Raw genomic sequence first — 22,718 nt, 5'->3', positions numbered from 1 at the left:
ATCCCGACAGTGTGAAAATGTTAAGATTATCTTTTAAGACCCTAACAGTTCTTGAACGAGAAATAAATGAAAACTTAACTCTTGGGCGGGAAACAGTGCCACCTGCTGGTTTCACTTTGCACTTGCAAATATCCAAATTGCCAATGCAATGTGTGGCATATGGTATTTATTGAGCCCCACTCAAAGTTCAAGGTATGCTAATGCGCCCTCTAGGACACAGCCATGAGCCTCTTTCCCCATGAGCTCACGGTCTAGAGGGGACAACTGACACGTACATAAAGCTCTTTGATAGAGGGTGGGTGGTGACATGGTCCCAGTGAAGTGCTCGGGGAACATGGGGTGGGGCCAGGGCATGTGAATTGTGCAGTCACTCAGGGCCCCATACTTAGAAGGTCCTGCCTTGATTTTATGCCCTGGTGTCACTGTCTTGAAATTCTTAATAATTTTTTAACAAGGTGCCATACATTTTCATTTTCTTCTTCTTCGTTTTTTCCCCATACATTTTCGTTTTGCACTGGGCCCCATAAGATGGGTAGCTAGCTGGTCCTCCCCTGGGGAAATCTTGGAAGAGGAGACATTTGAGCTGGATTTGGAGAACAAGGCAGTAGGTGGAGGGAGAGGAAAGAAGGAAGGCTATTCTAGTGCAGAAGGCAAGATGGAGAGATGGAGTGCTTAGGCCTCTGTGTTGGGGAGGTGTGAGGGGGGTAGATAGAGGGTGCGTTGCTGTGAGGGGTGGACAAGGAGGGGACTGGATGTCAGAGGGATTCAGGGTCAGGGCTAGGAGGACCTCCAAGCACAGAACAGCAGCTGGAACGCAGAAGACAGGCCAGGGCTGGAGCTGTGAGGTCACAGACGTCCACATGGGTGCACACGTGGGACCAAGGGCCCTACGGTGCCCCGAGGGGAGTGCCAAGGAAGACAAAGCTGCACAGCTGGGCCTGGGCTCTCAGGCCAACCCCGGATCTTGGCTTCCAGGACTCCTGCCTTGTCAAGTGGCAGAGGAAGTCCTTGAGGGCAGCGCTGAATGGGCCCTCGTGCCCCAACACCCTGTGTGGTGTGCTGTGAAACTCAGTCTCCCGCAAGTGGCTTCCTGCTTCAACAGCATCACGGGGCCGTGAGAGCAAACTCTCGTGGGGCGGGCACTCGAGTCGGGCTGTTTCCCGTTCAACTTGTTCCGTACATTCCTGGGCCGGGACGCGTTCTCAGGGGCCACGAGGGCCCTTCAACAAGCTTCTCCTTCCCTGCCATAGTGGGTATCAGCCTGGTGGCAGATGACGGAGCTTCCCGATGACTTTGGGAAGTTTAAAGAGCAAAGGTCACCTCCTCTCCTCGGGAAATTTCTGGCCCTTGCTCAGAATTCAAGGAAGGGCCGAGAAGGGTGAGAGCCCTGAACCCGCATTTCAGATCAGTTCTCCCCAAGGGGCACCACGGGGACTGGTACAGGTCTCCAGCACCCATGGTATATCTATATCCTCGGTTCCAACCACCTGAGCCAGGACCCTGCCTGGTTTTTCTACTTCCCTGTAAAGCACAGACATGACAGGGGAGGGCCGGGTTGATCAGGATGGACTGGGATTCGGTCCCCGGGCCCCATGCAGAGCAGCTCCTCTCTCAGCCGGCTTATCGCCCAGCTGATCCCAGCAGTTCTGCCCAGAGTTGTCCTGTGTTTTGTATCCCGTGTTTGTCCCTGGGCCTGGGGAGCATCTTTGCTTGGATTGGGGGGATAGCTAGGAGGGTAACTCATCCCCAGAGCCAACAGGTGGGCCCTGGGGCAGGGACAGGAGCTCAGGGATGCTAGCTGCTTCTGAACGCCATTCCTTCTCTGGAAAGTGTCAAAAAGGTAGGCTCTCTGTTCCATCGGACTTGTGGTCCCTTCCTCTGTGTGTGTGTGATGGGGGGAGTACACTGAGCACCCCCCTCCTTGGAGAGTTGGGTCATGCAGATCAGACTGCCTTGGCATAGAGGAATCCCTGATCTGCAGGATTGCATCCTGCTGAGCCTGCAGAGAAGTGCCTGGGGGGCAAGTTAAGATGGCAAGACCTGACCACGGTCGCAGGCACCAAAGCCGTAGGCCGGAGAGCCAGCACGGGTGAGGGTACTGCGCCTGGTACAGCCATTGCGAGTACGAGGAGGGGCAGGTCTTTGTGTTCCAGGATGGAAGCCAGTACTTCAGGGCAGGACCCTCACGCTCCAGGAGGGACTCGGTGCTTCCCGTGGGATCCAGTGTTCCGGATCGGACCTGGTGCTCCAGCAAGCACCTGCGCCAGGTGGGATTTGGTGGGCTGGGGGAGCCCAGTGCTCCAGGTGAGACCCGGTGCTCTAGGAGTGACCTACTGCTCCAAATGGAACCCAGCGCTCCAGGCAGTACCTAGTGATCCACGCGGCACCTGATGCTCCAGGTAAGAGCCCGTGCTTTAGGCAGGACTTGGTGCTCTAGGTAGTTGGCACTGCAGGGCAAATCTAGAGTTCCATGTAGGACACAATGCTCCAGGGCATGTCTCAGGAGCCTGGGCTCCATGCCTGGGTGTGTGACACTAGGTGTCTTCTCTTCAAGAGGAGACACAACTGCACGGAGGGTAAACACTCTAGACTTGACACCTAAGAGTGTGTGAAATCCTAGTGAGACAAGGAGAAACACAGAGAAACAAAGTTGGAGGCACACAGTAGGGAGATGTGCAAAGTTACTGCAGGAGAGAGAGGAAGATTGCTTGATTTAAAGAGAGCTGGACAAACACAGGGAGATCCACACCGGTGTCTGGACACAGACATCATAGCATCACTCAGGCTGGGTCTTCTTGGATGTATAAAGATGTGAGTGATGGTTTCTATGGCGAGAGCTTCCTCCCACCCAGGCTTTGGGCTTCACCTGGCAGCCAAGGGGCGGGGGGTAGGGCCTGGGACCCAGAAAACCGGCCCGGGCCAGGAATGCGCGGACCTAAGTCTGGATGAAGAGGTGGAAGTTGGTGCGTGTGAACTCGTGGTGGATGCTCTCGAGGAGCGCGTCGGCATCGGCAGCGGGCTCGGGGGCGCCCGGGGGCCCGGGCCGCACACTGTACTCCGGGGTGTAGGTGAAGGAGAAGGCGCTGGGGTAGAAGAGGCCATCGGCGCGCACCAGGCTCACGGGCACAGTGATGGGTGTGCGCAGCCAGCGCCAGTCGCTGCCGAAGGCGGCTATGTCGGGCGCCACGCACACCAGGGACCGCGGGCTCCTGGGGTGGCACCGAGGTTAGGGCTGCAGCGATGCCGATGACGCGCACCCGCCCGGTCCCCGCGGCCCAAGGGAGGTGCCCCCTATACCTGTACATGGTTTCGGCCTCCACGTCCCCGAACCACACCTTGAGCCCCGCGTGGAAGTTCTCACCGTGGAGTTCCAGCGTGGCCACGTCGCCCCCACCGCTCAGCTGGGGGAGGGAGGGAGTGGGTGCCGTGGCCGAGAGCCTCCTGCTCTCCCTCGCCAGCCCCTACACCACGCCCGCAGTCAGATCCCCGCCCGCCAGCGCCCGCCTGTGCCCAGATTTCACCTCCAGGGTGCTGATGAGGGGCACCGGAGTGACTGGCTCCCGGGTCCACGCCAGGCTGGTGCTGAAGGAGAACTCCACCGACTCAGTGCCGATGATGGTCCAGCAAGAGCTGTCGTTGAGCAGCGCCCTGTTTGCCTCCTTGGGGCAGGGGGAGGCCTGGGAGGAGACCCAGGGGATGGTGGCCACCAATATGGGGGAGCCAGCATAGTGCCTGAGCCTCTGCATTCCAGGGTCCAGTCCTAAGCTCCGAGCTTTACCTGCCCTGCGTGCGAGCTTGGACAAGACCCTCCCGTTCCCAGAGGTAAATAGGTTCGCTGAACTAGTTGGTTTCTAAAGGTCTATTTTCTTAGGATTCTAGAATCCTTTTTTTTTTTTTTAACATTGTGCAATTCTACTCTACAGTTTTAAATTCTTTGGGAGGGAATATTGCTCAATGATAATGTTATTTTCTACACATTGGGGTTTTATCTCAACATTCTCTGACAATATTCTTTTGGGAGTTGTACTGCTTAATAATAATAATAATTTTCCACATTCTATAATTCTATGGCTTAACATTTTATGATTCTAATGCTCTTTGCACAATAATACTCGATACTATTACTTATTGCTATTTTTATTTTCATTCTATAATCTTATCTCCAAACATTCTATGACTCTAATATTCTTTGGGAAGGAGCACAGCTCAATCATCTTCATTCTCAGATTCTGTCCTGATAGTCTACGATTCTAACATTCCCTGAGAGGCAGTATTGCTCAGTAAGCAAGAGTCATTATGATGATGATGATGATGATCTTATGATCTATGGTTCTCTGTGTTCTGGCTTTCTAGGACGCTTGGTGCCAATACTCTCTACCCCTCACCTGGAATTGCACCACCTTGTCTGTAGCCAGGCATAAGTAAGTGCCAACCCCTCCGGGAGGATCACCAGGAAACTGGAATGCACACTTGTGCAGTTGGGAGATGGGCTCATCCACGTCGAGGAGCGCGCACTGCTTGGCTACTTTGCGGATGATCTACAACAGAAGTGGTGCAGGGCAGCCAGAGGCTGCCCCCCCCCCCCAGCTAGCTTTCTACTATCCAATAGCCATGTGAGCACTGGCAGGTTCTCCTCCCCCCACCCCCCACCGTCCACACTTTGCCGCCATCCAGCCCCACAAAGCACTAAGTATCCAGAGTGAGAACAGGTGTCTTTATGACTGCCCTGCCCTTGTGGGTCATACCTTCCGCATGAATCTTTGGGGATCGCCCCCAGGTATGCCCTCCCTTCTCATACCATTGGAGGTAGCGTGACGCCTGTGACCGTGCAGACAAGTCGCACTAGGGAGCCATAGCGGACGTAGCCCTCTCGAGGCGGGAAGTCCCCCTGGGAACAGTGTTCATCAGCTGGCATGAAAAGAGGGAAGGGAAGGAAGGAAGGTTTCAGGGGTTCCAAGCTTCTGCCCCCAGCCCTGCCCTCCTTGCTTCTGGCTCCAGCCCACATCGCACATGGGTCTTGTGGGTAGGGTCAGCATGCACGGAGGGGTCATCTGTGGCCATCCTTGAAGATGTTTGCTCCTGGGGTGGGGTTTGAGATGAGGGGAGAGGGCTGGACATCGGAGCCAGAATGGCTTGGATGAGTCACAGACTCACTGGGACTTTTGGGCAAGCCTCAATTCCGTGGGCAGAGTTGACTTTTCTCGAGGGGTTACAGTGAAGGTGAAGTGAGCTCAGGCATGCGAAGCGCCCAGCCCCAGGCCCGCAGCTGCGGTTACCCAGGTGGAGCGTGAAGGCAGCCCACTGGCGCGCACTGGCCACGAACGCCCCGTCCTCCACAGAGAGGTAGCGCGTGGACACCGTCTGGGAGCGCAGGCGGTTGAAGAGGGAGACCTTTGAGCCCGAGGATATGCACACTGTGAGGGGAGGTGAAATCAGTACCCAAGCCTGGCTTGGTTCTTTGTACTTGCCAGACAATTTCTGGTCCTCTGTCCCCTGTGTCAGTCCCCTCCTATGCTCACTGGCCTAGACACACTGGGCCTATTTCATGGTCATTTACCTAGTACCTGCTGTAGTCCTGCTTTTGAACTTTGGCCGGTTCCTTTGTGCTGCCCGGGCATCCTTCAGTTCAACAAATAATATTACCAAACGTTCACCAAGTGCTTACTTTTGGGCAGGCACTGTGCTGGGTACTGGGCACCAAAGGGTGAATCAGACCCAGTTTTGCTCTGGAGGAGTTCACATTCTCAGAGAGGAGGGGCATAAATATAAAATTTCAAAATGATGTGGTAAGGGGTGGGTGAAGGAGGGCTTCCTGGAGGAGGTTATACTCTCAGCTGGGGAGCAGGAAGTAGGTAGGAGTTGCTCAAGGCCTGCATAAGCAAAGACCATGTGGTGTGAAACAGCAGTGTGATATTTCTAGGGCTTGACACTGATCTCTTCCAGCTTATCACACATACTCAGAGCCATGGTTTTGTTTTCTGACTGAGCTTTGACCACCTGGGGAGAAAGCACTGGGTCATCTCCCTCTCTCCCCTCCCAGTGCTAGGCATACTGTAGGTGGTCAATTTATACTTAGTCCAAGTTCCCATCCATTGGATAATGATGATAGCTAACATTTGTTGTGTGTCAGGTACTGTTTTAAATGCTTCATATGTGTTAGCTCATTTGATTCTCTCAACAGTGCTCTGGGGCAGATATTATCTCTATTTAAGAGAACAACTTGCTCCATATCGCAAGGCTGGCGAGTCAGGATTCAAACTCAGGCCACCTGGCTTCAGAATCTGCGCTCCTAACCATCACACTCTAGCACTTACCTGATGCCAAGGGCCAGACAGAGTACTGCCTCGGTCTGAGACGTTCTACGGGGTTTTCAACAGACAGAAGGTAAGTATGATGTAGGGGTAGGACCTGGGCTCTGGAGGCACGCTGACTCAAGTTCAAATCCTGGCTGGGTCTCTTCCTAGCTGGGCAATCTTAGCCAAGTCATCTGGATGGTGATAGGCCCCAATAGTTCATTAAATGAATGGGTGAATGTTCCAGACCTCATTTTCCTCATCCCTGACGTAAGAACAATGATAGTACCCACTTCAGAGGGACCTGATGAACATCAAATAGGATGATTCTTGTTCATGTCGGCCAGGAAAGCTCCACCTTCCCCTAGGTCTTCCTCCACCTCCCTGCCGGGGTAGTGGTGGTGTCCTCACTGTTATTCAGGCCCTGCCCCGTCCCCCTACCCCCCATTCTCAAAGCCCCCAGCCTTGGGATTTGTCACTTGGCACTCAGGGCAGTATTTATTTCAAACTGTCTCTTTGATAAGCGATGTGTGTCTTTCTCCCCTGCTAGGCTGTGGGTTCCTCCAGAACAGACACTTGTCCTTACTTTACAGGGACCCGGCATCCAGCACAGAGCCAGGCCTACATCAGGCACTGAATAGGTATTTTTGACTAAATTTCCGTCACTTTTAATTTGTCTTTAGCTCAGCACCTGCCGGCCATTTTTGTCCGCTCTGGACGCCCCCTCCCGCCCCCTTTCCCAGCGTCTGGGGTCGGTCCCCTTTTCTCTCTGAGCTTGCTTCTCCTAGTTTCTCATTCTCGGACCTCAGCCGCACCCGCTCCCCCAGACCCCGCCCCTCTCTCGGCTCAGACTCCACCTCTCCCACTCTGGCCCCACCCCTCCAGTCTAGGCCTCCGCCCTCCCCAGTTCCGCAGCTCCACACCAGGTGGCACGTCCCCGCCCCGCCCGGCTCACGGTCGGTGTTTTTCAGCGACTGCTTCTTCTGCGAGGGCTTCGAGATGACCTTGATGAGGCGGCTGTGGAAGGTGCCCAGCTCTCGGCCCCCTCGGTGCACCAGCCGCAGCACCAGCCGGAAGTGCTTCCTCTTGTCTGCGTCCGAGATGTACAGGGTCTTGGCGCAACCGAATTCCTACGGGGGGCGCGGGCGCGGGGCCGTCTCATCCCAGCCCTCCGCCACCAGGTCTTTGAAGTCTGCCCCATCAGACGTGACGTGAAGCAGCACGATCCCAGCTCCCGGGCTCACCCTCGAGGCAGAACCCCGGTCCCCCCCGCCTCTCTACCTATCTCTTGGCGTCTTCGGGGGTGAGGGCGTGTGCAAAGGAGCCCTCCTCGCCGAGGGAGGGGCAAGGATGGGAGCAAGAATCGGACCGTGTCCCGTGCGCTCTCACCCTGGAGTCCGGCTGCTCTTCAAAATTCAACTTTTGCGTCTCGGCGGCGCTGCCGGACGCGCCGTCCAGTCCCATGTAACCGCAGACCGTGGGCCCGGTTTCCCCTGCCTGGTGGGCTGGAAAGGGACGCGAGCGGGCTCAGGAAGGACTCAGGCGGCAGACAAGCTGAGTTCTCGCCGCCAGAGGGCGCGGCGAGACTGCGCCTGCGACCGGCCCAGCTCCCAGGCCCCACTGTGCGGTCCCCCAGCCTAGGGAGGCGCCCGGCAGCCCAGGAGTCCGCCCTCACCTTGGCCCTGCACTGGCTTCACCCTCCAGCCGGGACCTGCGAGGTAGACACAGGGCGGGGGGCAGAAGAACCTGCGGAGACATGCAAGCAAGCGCTGGACTCGCACGTCCATCTCCACTTGACCCTCCCTAGACATCTCAAAGGCAGCATAAATGGGGCAGAGTCCCTGATTGCTCCTCCACCTTTCCCACCGCCCTCCCGGGGCTTCTTCATGACTGTGGACCCCATTAACATCTGAACCTTCTTTTATCATTGCTTTCACTCAACCCATTAATCAGTCCTGTCTCCTCCACATTCAAAACACATCCAGAATCCACGGGTCTCACTACCTCCACCTTAATCCCAACTGCCATCACTTTTGCCTGGACCACAGCATCAGCCTTCCCACGGCTCTCTCTGCTTCCACCCCGCCCCCCACCCAACCTGCTTTGCACGAAGCAGTCACACTCTCTTCTTTCTTTAAAAAGCACGAGTCGATCATGTTACTTGTCTTCCTAAAATCCTTCGGTGGTTTAAATCCGAAGTCCTCACCTGATGCAGCCCCTGCTTTACCTCTCCGACTTTATTCCCTGCAACGTCCCTCTCCTTTCCTAATTTCAGCCCCTCTGACTTCTTTTGTACCAGGACAGGCCAAGCTGGTACAGCCTCAAGGTGTGTGCATTTTCTTTTCTTTCTAATTGGAACACACCTTTCCTGGATTTTCTCCTGTCTGGCTTCTCTTTCAGTTCAGATGTCACCTCCTTAAAAGGCCTGTCCACCATAGTGACCTTTCTAGCTAACGTGCCCCCACTTCAGTTTCTGCTACATTATGCTGTTCTATCACTCTTCTAGCTCTTCTCTCGATCTGGAAGGATCTTGTTCACTGAGGGGACTTTGTGGTCTGTCTCTTCCCCACTACAGTGAAGATGCCTTGAGAGCAGGGGCTGTATTTTTCTGGAGCTGTATGCCCAGGGCCCAGCACTGTCCAGAGAGCCTGGCACCTGATAAACACCCACTAAGTAGTTGTTGAATGAAAGAAGGAATGAATGGGTGGATGAGTGAGTGAGTGGGGACTGTAGATTCACAGGGAGGTTCCAAAGTGGGGGCTGGTGGGGGCTGAGGAAGAAGGCTCCTGATTGGCCGAGAGTTGAGCCCTGAGCCCTCCCCAGGGTTCTCAAAGGCACCGAACTGGGAGGCAAGCATAGAGTGGAAGGTGGCCGCTTGGAAGGGCTTGGCACTCACCGCTTCTCATTTCCGTAGGACTTCTGGGCCACCTTGGCGTGCAGGATCCGCACTGTCTGCTCACACCCTTGCTGGAGGCACTGCCGCACGCCTTCCCTCAGCACCGGGACCCGCTCTGGGGCGGACCTGGGAGTGGCGGCGGGCCGGCGGCTGGACAGCAGTGATCGTTAAGGGGAGAGGTGGCATGGAGCCCAACAAGCAGGTTGAATGAAATGCATAGGGGGGAGGGGCTAATGTAGTTCTGCCCCACTCGGGGTCAGGGAGGGGAAGCGTTAGGCAAGAGAGGGGATTTGGGTGTAAGTCATGGGTTAAATATTTAGGCTGCCAGGTACTCAATGAGGCCTGCACGGAGCCCACCAGGACCACCCAGGCGCCACTCCGCAGGCCTGGCGCCATGCCCCATGTGCCAGGGGCACAAAGGCCACACTTGTGCCGGCCTTGGGATGGAGGCTATGTGAGGCTGCATGGTTTCCTTGCATTTTGAGGGGGCGCACCCCAGTGACCTCTTGATGCTGGGGAGAAGAGTTTTGCTGGACCCCCTGGCCCAGAGTGCTCTCTTGCCTGCCCTCAGAAGCCTGGAAACATGGAAGCACCCCCCAAACCGTGTCCCCAGAACCCAGGGGGAACATTTGAGCCCTTTGGGGGTCAAAGCTATCCTCCTAACCCCCTTTCTCCCAAGAGAAGGGCCCCGTTCCTGTCGCAGCGTTCCTTCCCTTGATTACAGGGCCTCCACAATCCAGGGACGGGGCCAGTCAGAGCCCAGCGGCCTGGGAGTTTTGAGGAGCGAGGGTGGTGGGTGGGCCCAAGACTTGAGCAATCGCGGAGAGATCGGGTGGAGGAGTCCGCGAGGGCAGAGATTTGAGGGACCACCACGTGGGGCCCGGGGAGCCATGAACCCTGCGGCTGCTCTTCTGAACCCTTCACCCTTCGCGCAGGACCAGAGTCCCGGGCCTCTCCTCACTCCCGGAGGGGGCAGCGGAGGGCAGCACCCCGTCCGCGCCCTCGGAAGCGGGGCCAGGCAGCCGGCGGCAGGAGCCAGGCCCCGCTCCGCCCCTTGGGGCTCTACTCCGGGAAGGGCCTCGGAGGCTTCCGACGCATTCCGGCAGCGGAGAGCGGAGCCGCCCAGCCTCCCGCTGGGAGCCGAATTCCGGCCCCGCAGCTCGCGCCGCGGGCTCCCGGGGTGGCAGGAGCAGGGGCGCCGCGCTGGCCCCGCCCCAGCCCTCGGAGGAAAGGGGATCGCTCCCTGCCGGTGGGAGGGGTCGCAGCCCGCGCTCCCCCTCCCCACCGCCAGCCCCGGGTTAAATGCGGCCGCCGCCTCTGCTCGCTCCAGCCGTCTGGCCGTCCCCACCTCGGGCACGCTGCCTGCGCCGTTACCTGGTCCAATTGCCCGGGAGGCTCTGCCCGTCGGCTCCGCTCTGCGGCCGCGCCTCCGAGCTGTCCGGCAGGCTCAGGTGAGTCAAAGGGCCTGGGGGCGCTGAGGGGTCTGCGGGGGGATCAGGCGTCAAGCCAGCCCGGGCGACCGTATTTAACCGCGGCTGTGCCCCTGACGGTGTCCCCATATGACTTGCAGCGGCCTTCTTCACTTCTGTGGGGTCCTTTCCAAGTTGAGCCCCCACCAACAAGGCCACCACGGGGAGGGGGACTTCTCCCTTAATCTCCTCCCTCGAGGAACCGCCAAGAACGTCCCCACGGTGTTTATTCTTCAGCGAACTCTTGAGTTATTCACAAACCTCTCCTGCCTTTCGAGCCCAGTCTCCCCACCCTCAGGCATTTCCGAATCTTCCTAACTTTAGGATTAACCCCTCAGAGGAGCTCGGGGCTCTAGTGTCAGACCTGTCACCACGTTGCCGTGTGACCTTGGGCAAGACACTAGTCTCTGGACCTTATTTCTCCCTGCGTGGAACGAGAGGGTTGGGAAGGTGATGGACTTTGAGGCAGTCTCTATTTTGACTCTCTAGGAATCCCGCGGTGGCGGTGCGTGCCAGGCGAGACGTGGGCTCAGGCCGAGAGCAGGATAAGGGGGAATCCTAATCAAGATTTGGGGGCCCAGAGGCTTCTGCAGGTGGGAAAGAACAGGAGGTGGCAAAGGCCCCATTGTCCTGACCCCCATGCTCCCCAGAGGTGCTGGCCCTGGCTATGGCCCAAGCTAGGGAAGGCATTCTGCACCCTCCGGTTTCCAGCGGCAGCTGACACATCTGGCTTACTCAACCTCCCACCACGGGCCCTGCCAGAGGGATTTTTGTTCTTCTACCAGGCCTGAAAGGCGAGGGCGGGCGGAGAGGATCGGAAAGGCCGCCTGGAGTGAGGGAGCTGCAGGCAGCCGACCTTGCTCAGAATAGGCCCATTCACGGAATTGGGGGAGGGGGGTAGAAGGGCTGCGGTTGGGTTAAGGCAGCTGGTCCCCTCTGCCAAGAAACAAGCAACAGAAAAACGGCTAAGGCAGCTTCAGCATGGGGCGGGGGTGGAGCGGGGTACAGAGCAGTGGGAGTGAATGTAAGGAAAAGAGGTTTAGTGACTCCTAGGCGCCAGGTTGCTAGGCAGCCAGGCAGCCCAGAGGGGAGAAGGGGAGCCAGGAGTCCCAGGTTCTAGTCGCAGTTTCCTTTGCAGCTCGGCGGGCAGCCTTCTTGGGCCTCAATTTTCCCATCTGTACACGGGAATCCTTTGGGATTATCAAGGGGCGTCGCCAAGGGCAGTGGAAGAGTGAGCGCTCACCTGTTGCCCCTATAGGGTCCATGGCCGCACTCGGGCCTCACTCACCGCCCTCCGGGCGCATCCAATGCAGCTGTCCCCGGAACCCTGTGCGCCCCTGCTCCTCGGCCCTCGTGCGGGATATATCCTGCCCCGGGCTTATCTCCAAGGCCTCCGGGCTCCCGGCCACTGTTTGCTCTGGGCAGGGGCACCTGCTAGGCAGATGTGGGCTTCCCACGGCCACCCAACCAACGCAGCCAGTCCCAGGAAGACGCCCCCTGGCGGCCTCTCCTGAGAGCAGGAGGGAAACAGAGGTGCCAAACTTGCGTGGTGGGTTTTGGCCTACGTGCTGCGGGTCCCCAACCCCCCAGCCCCGTGAAAGGGCGCGTCTCTCCTGGCGGCCTGAGGCTGGGCGGTGCATGTCTGAGTGTGTGCGTGCGTGTGTGCGCGCGCGTGCGTGTGTTGGAACGACAGCCACATAGAAGCGCCTTGTGTGAGGAGAGGAGGGGGTCGAGGTGGGGAATGGCTGGCTTTCGTCTGCAGACGTTCTCCCAGGAGGAGAGCGCGTGGAACGGATCTTTGGAACCACTTAAGCATAGGACTGTACCGTGGCGAGAATTGCCGAGAGGATTAAATGTCCGAATGCATGAAAAGCATTTAACACTGTGCTCGGTATTTAGAAAGGCATTTTTTTCTTTTTCATTTATTTTTGTTTTTGTTTTCTTTTAGGGGGCCTTTTTCTTTTTAAATGTTATATTTTTAAAATCTACTTTCTATTTATTTTTTATTCTGCAATTCTGCAAAGTAGAATTCCTTGTATTTCCCAGCACTGTAATGCAGTACTTTTTTTATTATGACAAACTTCAAACATACACAAAGGTAGAGAGATTAGTAAAATAAATCCATGATCCTTCTCCCCCTCCAAGTGCCCATCACCCAGAATAAGAGTTCCGTAAATATTATTGCTTTGCTTTTTTCCTTGCACCCTCCAGGATCCGACACTTCCGTTCCCTGCCACCCAAGCGCCATGAGGGGGCTTCTTTGCTCGCCACTGCCCATGTTGCTGTTTCTTCTTCAGCCCTGGGAAACCCAGCTCCAGTTTGCAGGTGAGTGGGGCTCAGCCCTCACCAACAGGGGGAAGGGAGCAAAAGCTGGTTCTCCGTCTGCAGCCAGCTAGGTCTGCTGGGGAGAGAAAAAGCAAAGGCTCTGAAATCATAAAGGGGCGGGGTTCTACTTCACAGCTTCCCCTCTCTGGGACTCAGTTTCCTTATCTGTAGGATGTGGCTTAGAGGTGACAAAGTTGGGCTCAAGCAAAACCGCCCATTTGGTGTTTAATTTTAAAAAGTTAATTGAAAAATCAGGAGACTTCACATACAATTCCCGATTTGGGACTTCTCTTGAAAAATCCAAAGATCTGTTAACTTGGGGTCCACATGGCTGCATGGCAGCATTTGGCTGGAGGAGGGTTACGGGTGTCCGCCAGCCTAATCCAACCAGTTCACTCATTTATGTTGCCTGCCTGGTCCCCTATAGACATTTGAGTTTGCCACATCCCTTCGTCCACTCCCGAATTGGAGAATACCTCCTCAGAATAGCCCTAAGAGCTGATAGAGAATTGGGAGAAATCTGGCCCAGGCCCTTAACAAATGCTGGATGAGTGAATATATCTAACTCGCATTTGTTAGGTTAATTCTGTGCTAGGCGCTGTTAACGCCGGGATAGCACTATTTCGCCCTGGGTTTCCCTGGGGATCTCCTCCAAGATGAGGTTTTGCAGACCTAGGAAAGTCCTTCCTGATCTCCTCGAAGGTCCCAGGTGTCGGTCGGGGCCCCTGGATTTGGTGTTCGTGATTGACAGCTCGCGCAGCGTGCGCCCCTTTGAGTTCGAGACCATGCGGCAGTTCCTGGTGGGCCTCCTCCGCGGCCTGGACGTGGGGCCCGATGCCACGCGCGTCGGCGTGATCCAGTACTCGAGTCAAGTGCAAAGCGTCTTCCCGCTGGGCGCCTTCTCGCGCCGCGAGGATATGGAGCGCGCCATCCGCGCGCTGGTGCCGCTAGCTCAAGGCACCATGACGGGGCTGGCAATCCAGTACGCCATGAACGTGGCCTTCAGTGTGGCCGAGGGCGCGCGCCCCCCGGAGGCGCGCGTGCCGCGCATCGCTGTCATCGTGACCGACGGGCGGCCCCAGGATCGCGTGGCTGAGGTGGCGGCGCAGGCGCGCGCCCGCGGCATCGAGATCTACGCAGTGGGGGTGCAGCGCGCCGACGTGGGCTCCCTGCGCGCCATGGCGTCTCCCCCGTTGGACGAGCACGTCTTCCTCGTTGAGTCCTTCGATCTTATCCAGGAGTTTGGCCTGCAGTTCCAGGGCCGGCTGTGTGGTGAGTTCGGGGAGCGCTGGAGCGAGGCGCGGACCCCGCAGCCGCTTAGACGCCCCTTCCCACCACGTAAACAACATCCGGTCCCGGGAGGCGCCGCCCACTCTAGCGCCAGCCCCGCCCGCCAGATGGTGGAGCGGCGCGGGGCTACCTCAGGCTGGGTCAAATTCCAGCTCTGCCCACTTTTGCTTAGGCTTCGCCCACAAGAAGCAACATTTAGCGTGCCTGCTCACCCGGATGAGCTGTTGTGGTTTACCACAGGCCTAAGGTCAAACTCCAAAATCGCCCCTCGACACAAAAAACACCGCCTTTCAAAGCTGAGAGCAACGGCCCACCCGAAAGGGTCATGTCCCGCCCACATGGGCATGGCCCCGCCCACCCTCATTTTAGTTCCTCCCACAATGCTGCAGGTCTGTTCTAGACACACCTTGATTTCCCCCACCTTGATTTAGTACCTCTCCACCTCCTCTACCTTACCCCTGTGCATTCCCGCCCTATCCCATTGACGCATCTAGCCCGGTGACCCCTTCTGAGCCTATTCATAGGAGCTACTCAGGCCCTATTCTTTCCCTAAGCCCTCCCATCTGGATTGGCCCTCTCAAATGAGGCTTGTCCCCTCTAAAGCTGTCTTCGAGCTTGGTGCCTGCCTCTGACCCCACCCAGCATTTTCTTGTTGGAGGGTTCTGCCCATCTGTCCCTCGCTGATTCTACTGTTGTGTGTCCTCAGGAAAGGACCTGTGTACTGAGGGGGGACACGGCTGCCAGCACCAATGTGTCAGCGCCCCAGGCACGTTCCACTGTGCCTGCAACCCTGGCTACCAGCTAGCTGCAGATAACAAGAGCTGTTTGGGTGAGAGCTGCCCCTGCCCTGCAGTCTCACTGCTCCTGAGTCTTCTGTGGCTCCCCATTGCCCCAGCATCAGACCAATGAGTCTGGAAGGGCTTTTGGAAGTAAAAGTTCAGCGCCCTTACTTTATGGGTCTAAGAAAGGGAAGGTATTGCCTGAAGCCAAACAATTCCTTGGTGAAATCTTGACTCCTAAGGTTAAGTGTGCTTTCTTCATCATTGTCTCTCTTATTTCAGGCTTGCCTCCTACCTGGCTACAATATGCCTCCCAAACTTGTTTATGAATTCTCGCGTGCATATCTTCTTACTGTTTCTGTTACTTAGACACTCACTGTTGGGGTCTTCAGTTAGGGTCTCCATACCCCTCCCCACCCCTCTATATACATTGCTCATTTCTGCTCCTGCATCTCAGCTCTTTCTGGACTGCCCTTGCTGCTTCTCTCTGCAAATGCTTCGAGTCCTGGTTCTTCATTTTGTCTCCTGAAAAGCTATGGCACACTATGCCTCCCGTATGCAATTGGGATTTGCTTTTTCCTGTGACTGTGTGTCCACTCCTTTGATCATGAGGCAGCTACCTTTCTCGGAGCGCTGATTTAGTATTGGACAACGCACTTGAAGCTTTCCATACATCATCTCTCAATCTCACGACAACTGGGAAAAATAAGTCACGTGTTCCCAATAATGCAGATGTCAGCTGGGGTCTTCTTATTTCTAGAACTTAGAAAAGACTGGCTTGAAGCCTCATATGATGACCTCTGAACATTTGAATCTTTCCCCAACATCTCCGGGAATTCCCCAAGTGCTTGCATTCTATGGTCACCTCTCACTCTGAGCTTCTGCTGAATTCATTTTATGGGTCCAATTTCTCAACCCGCACATGCTGTTCTTGTTCTATGCATATAAATCAGCCTCTTCCTTGGTTTGCACACTTATGCACACAAGGGCATGTGTGTGTTTATATGTAAGTCATGAATATGTCCATTTTACTAAAGATGGGGGTGGCCAGAGGTGTGCATTACATCTAAGTGAAGTCAAACATACATACACAAAAGAAACACCTACTATTAATAATTTCGTATTAGATACCCTGATCCCAAAGCCCTGTCACCCCATTACAAGTGATTTTTCACTGGCAACCTCAGCGCACACAGGTACTCATGCTCACACTATGTCTCTTGCGCTTCCTCTCTCCACTCCCATCTCTTCTCTAGGAACCCCAAATTCTCACTTTTTTCGTGCAAGGCAATCTGCATCTCCCCAGTCCCTATTTTCCAGCTCTGGGCTGTCTTTGCACATCTACACCATCAAGATACTCAGCAGGCGATAGTTCCCTCCTTAGAAGGAAGCTGTAAATAGCAATTGCACTCTTCCATTATATTCCCATTTTGCAGATGCACTCTTCCATTATATTCCCATTTTGCAGATGGGTAAACGGAGGCTCAGTAGGTAGTGGCAGAGCCTGGTTCTCCTCCATAAGTCAGTGAGCATCTTGAGGGCAGGGGACCTGTCTTCTACAATTGTCGATTCTTGTTCTCATGCCTGGCTTAGTAACGGGCACATTGGGATGCAGCTGGGCCTTGAGTCGGGAGAGCCACCTGGCCCACTAAGAAGGAGGCCTGTGCTTGTAGAAATCAGAGATGCCTGGGTCACCCAGTCAGGATCTTGGGGGGTTGGGGCCCAGGCATAGGTGTTTTTAAAAAGCTCCTCAGATGACTGTTCTGTTGGGGCTGAGAAGTGCAGCCCCACCCAGGGCATATGCTGACCTCACCTCTTCCTCAGCCCTTGACCTGTGCACTCGAGGGACCCATGGCTGTGAGCACCACTGCGTCAGCTCCCCAGGCTCCTATTTCTGTCGCTGCCGAGCTGGCTTTGTACTCCAGCAGGACCAGAGAAGCTGCAGGGGTGAGCACCCTACCGCTAGCATCCTGGACTGAGGTCCCTGATGGCTCCAATCAGAAGCGACACCTTTGCTCTCTCTCTTCCTTCCCACCAGCCATTGACCACTGCAGCTTTGGGAACCACAGCTGCCAGCATGAGTGTGTTAGCACATTTGCTGGGCCACGGTGCCACTGCAGAGAGGGCCACGACTTGCTGCCCGATGGGAAGAGCTGCGAGGGTAAGGAGGGGTCTCTTGTATTTGTGCAGAGGGGCAAGGGATCTTGGCTGGGGGAGTCCACCCTGACTCATCCTGACTTGTCTCTCCTTGAAGCCCGGGACCTTTGCAATGGTGTAGACCATGGATGTGAGTTCCAGTGTGTGAGTGAGGGCCTCTCTTACCGCTGCCTGTGCCCCGAGGGCCAGCAACTCCAAGCAGATGGCAAGAGCTGCAACCGTGAGTGATGGCTGGGAGGGTGTTCTGTCTGGCCCTGCCCCACTGCCCGCACTCTGAGCATCCTCGATTCTGCCCTTGCTGTGGCCCAAGGGTACGCTGTGAATGTGTGTGTGTTGGTGATGGTGGGGTGGGGAGTGGAGGGCATGCCGTGTCCTGCCTCCATCTCTTTCCCCTTAATCCTCCACCCTGCTGCCAAGGTTAGTATCAAAAGTACACATTTGATCCTATTTCTCCCTCCCTTGAGAGTCTTCTGGGCTCGCCTGTGCTTACCCCTGAGCTCAGATGCTTTACCCCTGAGTTTTTCAGATGGTGGGTGCAGCCACATTAGTGGATAATGAAATCAAATTAGTTTTTTTTTTTTTTAAAAAGGAGAAAATAGAACTTATTGCATGTGGAAAGAGTAAGTATTGTTTCATGAAATTCAAAATTCAAGTGTGTCATTTTGTATTATTACTGTTACTGTGGGGTGTGGTCAAAATTTTGAAATCACTGCCTCACCTTATCTCAGCCAACCCCGTCAGCAGGTCTCCTAGCACACCTGCTCATGCTCGAGGAACAAATCAAATGTTGCCACCTCCATGTAACCTTCCTCGCCTACTTCAGGAAGAGTGAATTATTCCTACCTTGGGGCTCCCTACGTGGCCCTCTATTCGAGCACTTTCCTTGGCTGCAGCATAGGGCATGTCTGACTGCTCTGTTCTGTCCTGATTTCCTTAGGATCAGGGTTATGTTCATTTATTGTTGAACCCCCTTCAGGGCCTAGCGAAGTCCCTGATTCAGAACAGGGGAGGTAACATTGTAGAGTGATTCAGGAGCATGGGTTTTGGGGTCAGACAGACCTGGCTTCAAATCCTGCTTGGCCACTGCTAGCTGTGGAGTCTGGAGCAAATTACCTTATGCTTCAGAACCGAAGGTTATATGAACTGGGGATAATACCCAAGATTATTGGGAGGATTGAGAAAAAATATATGAAGCACCTAGCCCAGGACCTGGCACATGGTAAGCTGTCAAATAATAATGTTTTTGTTTTTATTTATTATTGTGACTGTTTATATATTAGCAACATATACTTTTTCAATATATATTATTGTTGATAAATTTATTATTGTCATAAAGTTTTATTAATTTATTACTATTACTATTATTATCTAGTACAGTGCCTGGCACAGGAAGCACTACACACACGGTACCCGTTACGTAATAGATGTGAATGACCCGGTGGGGAGATGGTTGCTGCCAGGCCAGGATCTGGCGCCCACTCGAAGCTCTCCTCACTACGCAGGGTGCCGGGAAGGCCACGTGGACCTGGTTCTGCTCGTTGATGGCTCCAAGAGCGTGCGCCCGCAGAATTTCGAGCTGGTGAAGCGCTTTGTGAACCAGATCGTGGATTTCCTGGACGTGTCCCCCGAGGGCACGCGCGTGGGGCTGGTGCAGTTCTCGAGCCGCGTGCGCACCGAGTTCCCGCTGGGCCGCTATGGCACGGCGGCCGAGGTCAAGCAGGCGGTCCTGGCCGTGGAATACATGGAGCGCGGTACCATGACAGGGCTGGCGCTGCGCCACATGGTGGAGCACAGCTTCTCCGAGGCGCAAGGCGCACGGCCCCGCGCCCTCAACGTGCCTCGCGTGGGCCTGGTCTTCACCGACGGCCGCTCCCAGGATGACATCTCGGTGTGGGCCGCGCGCGCCAAGGAGGAAGGTGGGCTTGGCGCGGGACGCACCGGCCTGGGGTTGGGTTGGACGCCGGAGGGGGTCTTAACTGAGGTCTGGGGCGCCCCCTGTGTCCCCCCCCCCCTCCGCCTTGTAGGCATCGTCATGTACGCCGTGGGCGTGGGCAAGGCGGTGGAGGAGGAGCTGCGCCAGATCGCCTCCGAGCCCGCGGAGCTGCATGTGTCCTACTCCCCTGACTTTGGCACCATGACGCACCTGCTGGAGAACCTCAGAGGCAGCATCTGCCCGGGTGAGCGCATCTGACTTCGCTCAGTGCCCAGCCGCCGAGCTTTCCCCCTTCTATCCAACCCTATCCCCTTGGTAGAGTTATAGCCAGGGGTTGGACTCACTGCACAGAGCCTTGTTACTCAAAGTGTGGTCCGTGGACCAGCAGCAGAGGCTTGTTAGAACTGCAAGCATTTCCAGAGCTCTCCAGACGGAATGAATCAGATTCTGTACTTTAACAAGACCCTGGGGTGATTCCCAAGAACGTCAAAGTTAAGCACTAGACCGGGCTGGCTACCTGCCCCTCAAATTAGTGGGTGTTCACAGTAATTGGAGGAACTTTTTCAAAGGCATGCCAAACTCCTTGCTAGCAGAGTTACATCACATATTCCTTTAACGTGTTGGAATTCAACTACACAGACCTGGCAAAGTGGCAGGACTGAGAGTGTTCCAAGTATGCAGACATGTATTTTTTTTTAAATATTTTTTATTTATTTATTTGACAGAGAGAGAGATATTGAGAGAGGGAACACAAGCAGGGGCAGAGGGAGAGGGAGAAGCAGGCTTCCCGCTGAGCAGGGAGCCCGACATGGGGCTCGATCCCAGGACCCTGGGACCATGACCTGAGCCGAAGGCAGACGCTTAACGACTGAGCCACCCAGGCGCCCCAACATGTATTTTTTTTTTACAATATCACCCATAAATTCAATCCATCCACTTCATCTGGTGCTCAGTTGAAGAAAAAGGGACCAACTCTATCTGTGAAGGAGAAGTGGGCTGTTGAGCCTGTGTGCTGTACTTTATAGGTCATATAGGGAACTTCTCGGGGGTAATTTTCACCGCAGTCTTTAGACTCTAACCCAGGCCAGAGATGTGACTCTTTCACATTACCAGGCCCTCCAGAGCTAGGTTCAGTAGAGCAGGGCTGGCCCAGAGAATCTATAGTTTTAAAAAAATAGTTTTAAAATATATATGTGTGTGTATACATGTGTGTATCTACACACAGGATACATACATACACATACACACCTACCTACCTCTCTCCCTCTCCCCCTCTCTCTCTAGGCTAACTCTAATAATTAGCTAGGATATTACGGGGGCACTGGATTCGCTGCTCTGTCAGGGCCCTTCCTGTCCTGACTCTTATGTCCCCTGAAGTGTGACTTTGGGCAAGTCACTTAACCTCCACCCTTACCATAACTTCCCTCTTCTGTCACAGGGGAGGGTGCTGGCTGCCCAAGCTTGCTTCCAGCTCTAAAATTCCTAGAGAAATCTGGGCTCTGTGGTTGAGGCTCTTCACCAATCAGCTCTATGACCTTGGGCAGAACTTTCCCTTTCTCTGGCCCTTGGTTTCCCCAGCTGTGAAGTTAGGAGTCTTTGTAGGACTGTTATCAAGACCATTGATGACATATCATACAGCAATTTGCTAAGGGTCCAACGAGACTAAGAAATCACTCTTAAATTGTAAGAGCAACTCTTTGTGAAGGTCAAGCACCAGGTATTGTGCTGTTATATGAAAAAGGGCACACATTTACAAAATTTTGGTGAATCTAAGATACCATCCATTGTAAGACTATCCATTATTATTTACTGCTAAGAAAAAATAGGTGCTGAATTTAATTGTAAGGCACATATTTTGATTTCAGAAATGCTAGAATGTGTGTGGAGGTAGACTTGGATCAGTGGTTTTTTGTTTGTTTGTACCAGTGGTTTTTAAACATCAGTGTGCATCAGATTCACCCAGAGGATTTGTTAAAACACCATTTGCTGGGCTCCAGCCCCAGAGTTTCTGATTCACTAGGTCTGAGCTTGAGTCTGATAATTTGCATTTCTAATAACTTCCTAAGTGATAGTGATGGTGCTGGTCCAGGGACCACACTTTGAGAATTCCTGGTCTAATTGAAATACACAATAAAGTGTACACTTGAGCTAGGTAGTACACTAGATCTTCCCTCTCTAATAAGGTACATGTGCCCACTTTTAAAAAGTTAAAAATTTTAGTTCTTTAATCGCATTAGCCACATTTCAAATATTAAATAGCTGCATGTGGCTTGTGTGTTTGGCACTGGGCAGACCAGAAACAGAATATTGCCATCACTGCCTGAAGTCTCATTTGGAGAGTGCTGCTGTCATTTGGACCCTTGCTTCTCAAAGTCTGGTCCACAGACCAGCAGCGTCAGCATCACTTGGTAGCTTATTAGGAATGTGGAGTCTCAGCTCCTTCACCGTTCAGAATCAGAATCTATATTTTAACAAGATCTGGTGATGCCAGTGAGCACTAAGGTTTGAGAAATACTCTTCTAAGATGTGTACACACACACACACACACTCACACACCCCATAGAATCCTCAGCACTACCCAATGAATAGCTTTTCTCACTGTATCCGTTTTTACAGACAAGGAAACTCAGGCTTAGAAAGGTTGAGTGAGTTTTGCAGTATCTCACAGCTACCTAGCTGGTATTCATCCCAGGTCTGTTTGAATGCGAAGCCCATATACTCAGCCACAGGCGGGTGGGGGGGCGGGGGGCCTTGCCAGGGCCGGCTCGCCCTGCTGCAGATTCTCATTCCCCTGACTCTCTGCGCCCGGCTGGCAGAGGAGGGCATCGGCCCAGGTACAGAGCTTCGGAGCCCGTGCGAATGCGAAAGCCTCGTGGAGTTCCAGGGCCGCACGCTGGGGGCGCTCGAGAGGCTGACGCAGAACCATATCCTTTGGGCCCCGGGGCCCGGGGCCCCGGGCTGCGGGGGGCAGGGTGTAGGAACTCCCGAGACCCCCAGCGGCTTCCTTAACCGCTCACTGGCCCAGCTGACGGCGCGCCTGGAGGATCTGGAGAACCAGCTGGCCACCCAGAAGTGAGGGCCGCCAGGGCCGGGAGCCGGGCAGGGGCGCGGCCCCGCGGACTGTGCCCTCGGGGCGCCGTCGGGGCGCCGGGGCCGGGCAGCTCCGGGGCCCCGAGGACTTGGGCTGTCGGGGAGGGGGCGCTGGCGGGCCCCCAGCGCTGCGCTCGAGCTGGCCTCGCCTGGACCAGAAGCCGGACTGCGGGGGACCGAGGGGCGCGCTAGGTCCGCACGCCCTCGCTGCGTGCTGCGCTCAGTTCTTTGTTGGATTTCCTTTTTGTTTTCTTTTTCTTAAAAAAAAGTTTTCTTTTCTTTTTTTTGGTTTCCACGGGGTCGGTTTGTGGGTCTTGCTGTGCCGCCAGGGGGAGGGGAGGCCAGACGCCGGTGGGTCCGGCGGCGCCCGGACGGCGGCTCCTCGGAGAAAGGCGCATTGTGCGGGGGTCGGGCTGGGGGGCTGGGGGGCAGGGGCCGGGCGCTGCTTTCCCCCCTTGTTTATTCAGCCGTGAACAGACGGCTCCT

The 22,718-nt window shown here is 55.0% G+C and overlaps 2 protein-coding genes across 5 annotated transcripts; one reads left to right on the top strand and one right to left on the bottom strand.

Annotated features, from left to right (window-relative positions):
• Positions 1-252: 252 nt before the first annotated feature.
• RBPJL (recombination signal binding protein for immunoglobulin kappa J region like) lies at positions 253-12,232 on the bottom strand. Of its 2 annotated transcripts, none has more exons than XM_078057246.1 (12): positions 11,902-12,232; positions 10,564-10,672; positions 9,190-9,315; positions 7,969-8,039; positions 7,683-7,798; positions 7,249-7,423; positions 5,277-5,414; positions 4,799-4,908; positions 4,386-4,538; positions 3,522-3,677; positions 3,258-3,401; positions 253-3,209 (listed from the first exon to the last, which is right to left on the bottom strand). In XM_078057246.1, the coding sequence occupies exons 1-12, from the start codon at positions 11,921-11,923 to the stop codon at positions 2,826-2,828; spliced, it is 1,704 nt and encodes a 567-aa protein (XP_077913372.1). In that variant the 5' UTR covers positions 11,924-12,232; the 3' UTR covers positions 253-2,825. The 2 variants fall into 2 exon arrangements, with proteins under 2 accessions (XP_077913372.1, XP_035970462.1); XM_036114569.2 differs by having other exon boundaries at positions 3,298-3,401.
• MATN4 (matrilin 4) lies at positions 10,405-22,516 on the top strand. Of its 3 annotated transcripts, none has more exons than XM_036114565.2 (11): positions 10,405-10,640; positions 12,870-12,983; positions 13,686-14,255; positions 14,980-15,102; positions 16,877-16,999; positions 17,091-17,213; positions 17,307-17,429; positions 18,712-19,125; positions 19,234-19,386; positions 21,959-22,066; positions 22,160-22,516. In XM_036114565.2, the coding sequence occupies exons 2-11, from the start codon at positions 12,905-12,907 to the stop codon at positions 22,216-22,218; spliced, it is 1,875 nt and encodes a 624-aa protein (XP_035970458.1). In that variant the 5' UTR covers positions 10,405-10,640; positions 12,870-12,904; the 3' UTR covers positions 22,219-22,516. The 3 variants fall into 3 exon arrangements, with proteins under 3 accessions (XP_035970458.1, XP_035970459.1, XP_035970460.1); XM_036114566.2 differs by lacking the exon at positions 10,405-10,640 and adding an exon at positions 12,398-12,549; XM_036114567.2 differs by lacking the exon at positions 10,405-10,640 and adding an exon at positions 12,587-12,756.
• The last annotated feature ends 202 nt before the right edge of the window (positions 22,517-22,718 follow it).

This window comes from Halichoerus grypus, chromosome 10 (assembly GCF_964656455.1).
Source record: "Halichoerus grypus chromosome 10, mHalGry1.hap1.1, whole genome shotgun sequence".
NCBI classification, from domain to species: domain Eukaryota; kingdom Metazoa; phylum Chordata; class Mammalia; order Carnivora; family Phocidae; genus Halichoerus; species Halichoerus grypus.
Note: the sequence above shows the minus strand (reverse complement) of the source record. Positions and strands in the feature narration are given on the sequence as shown.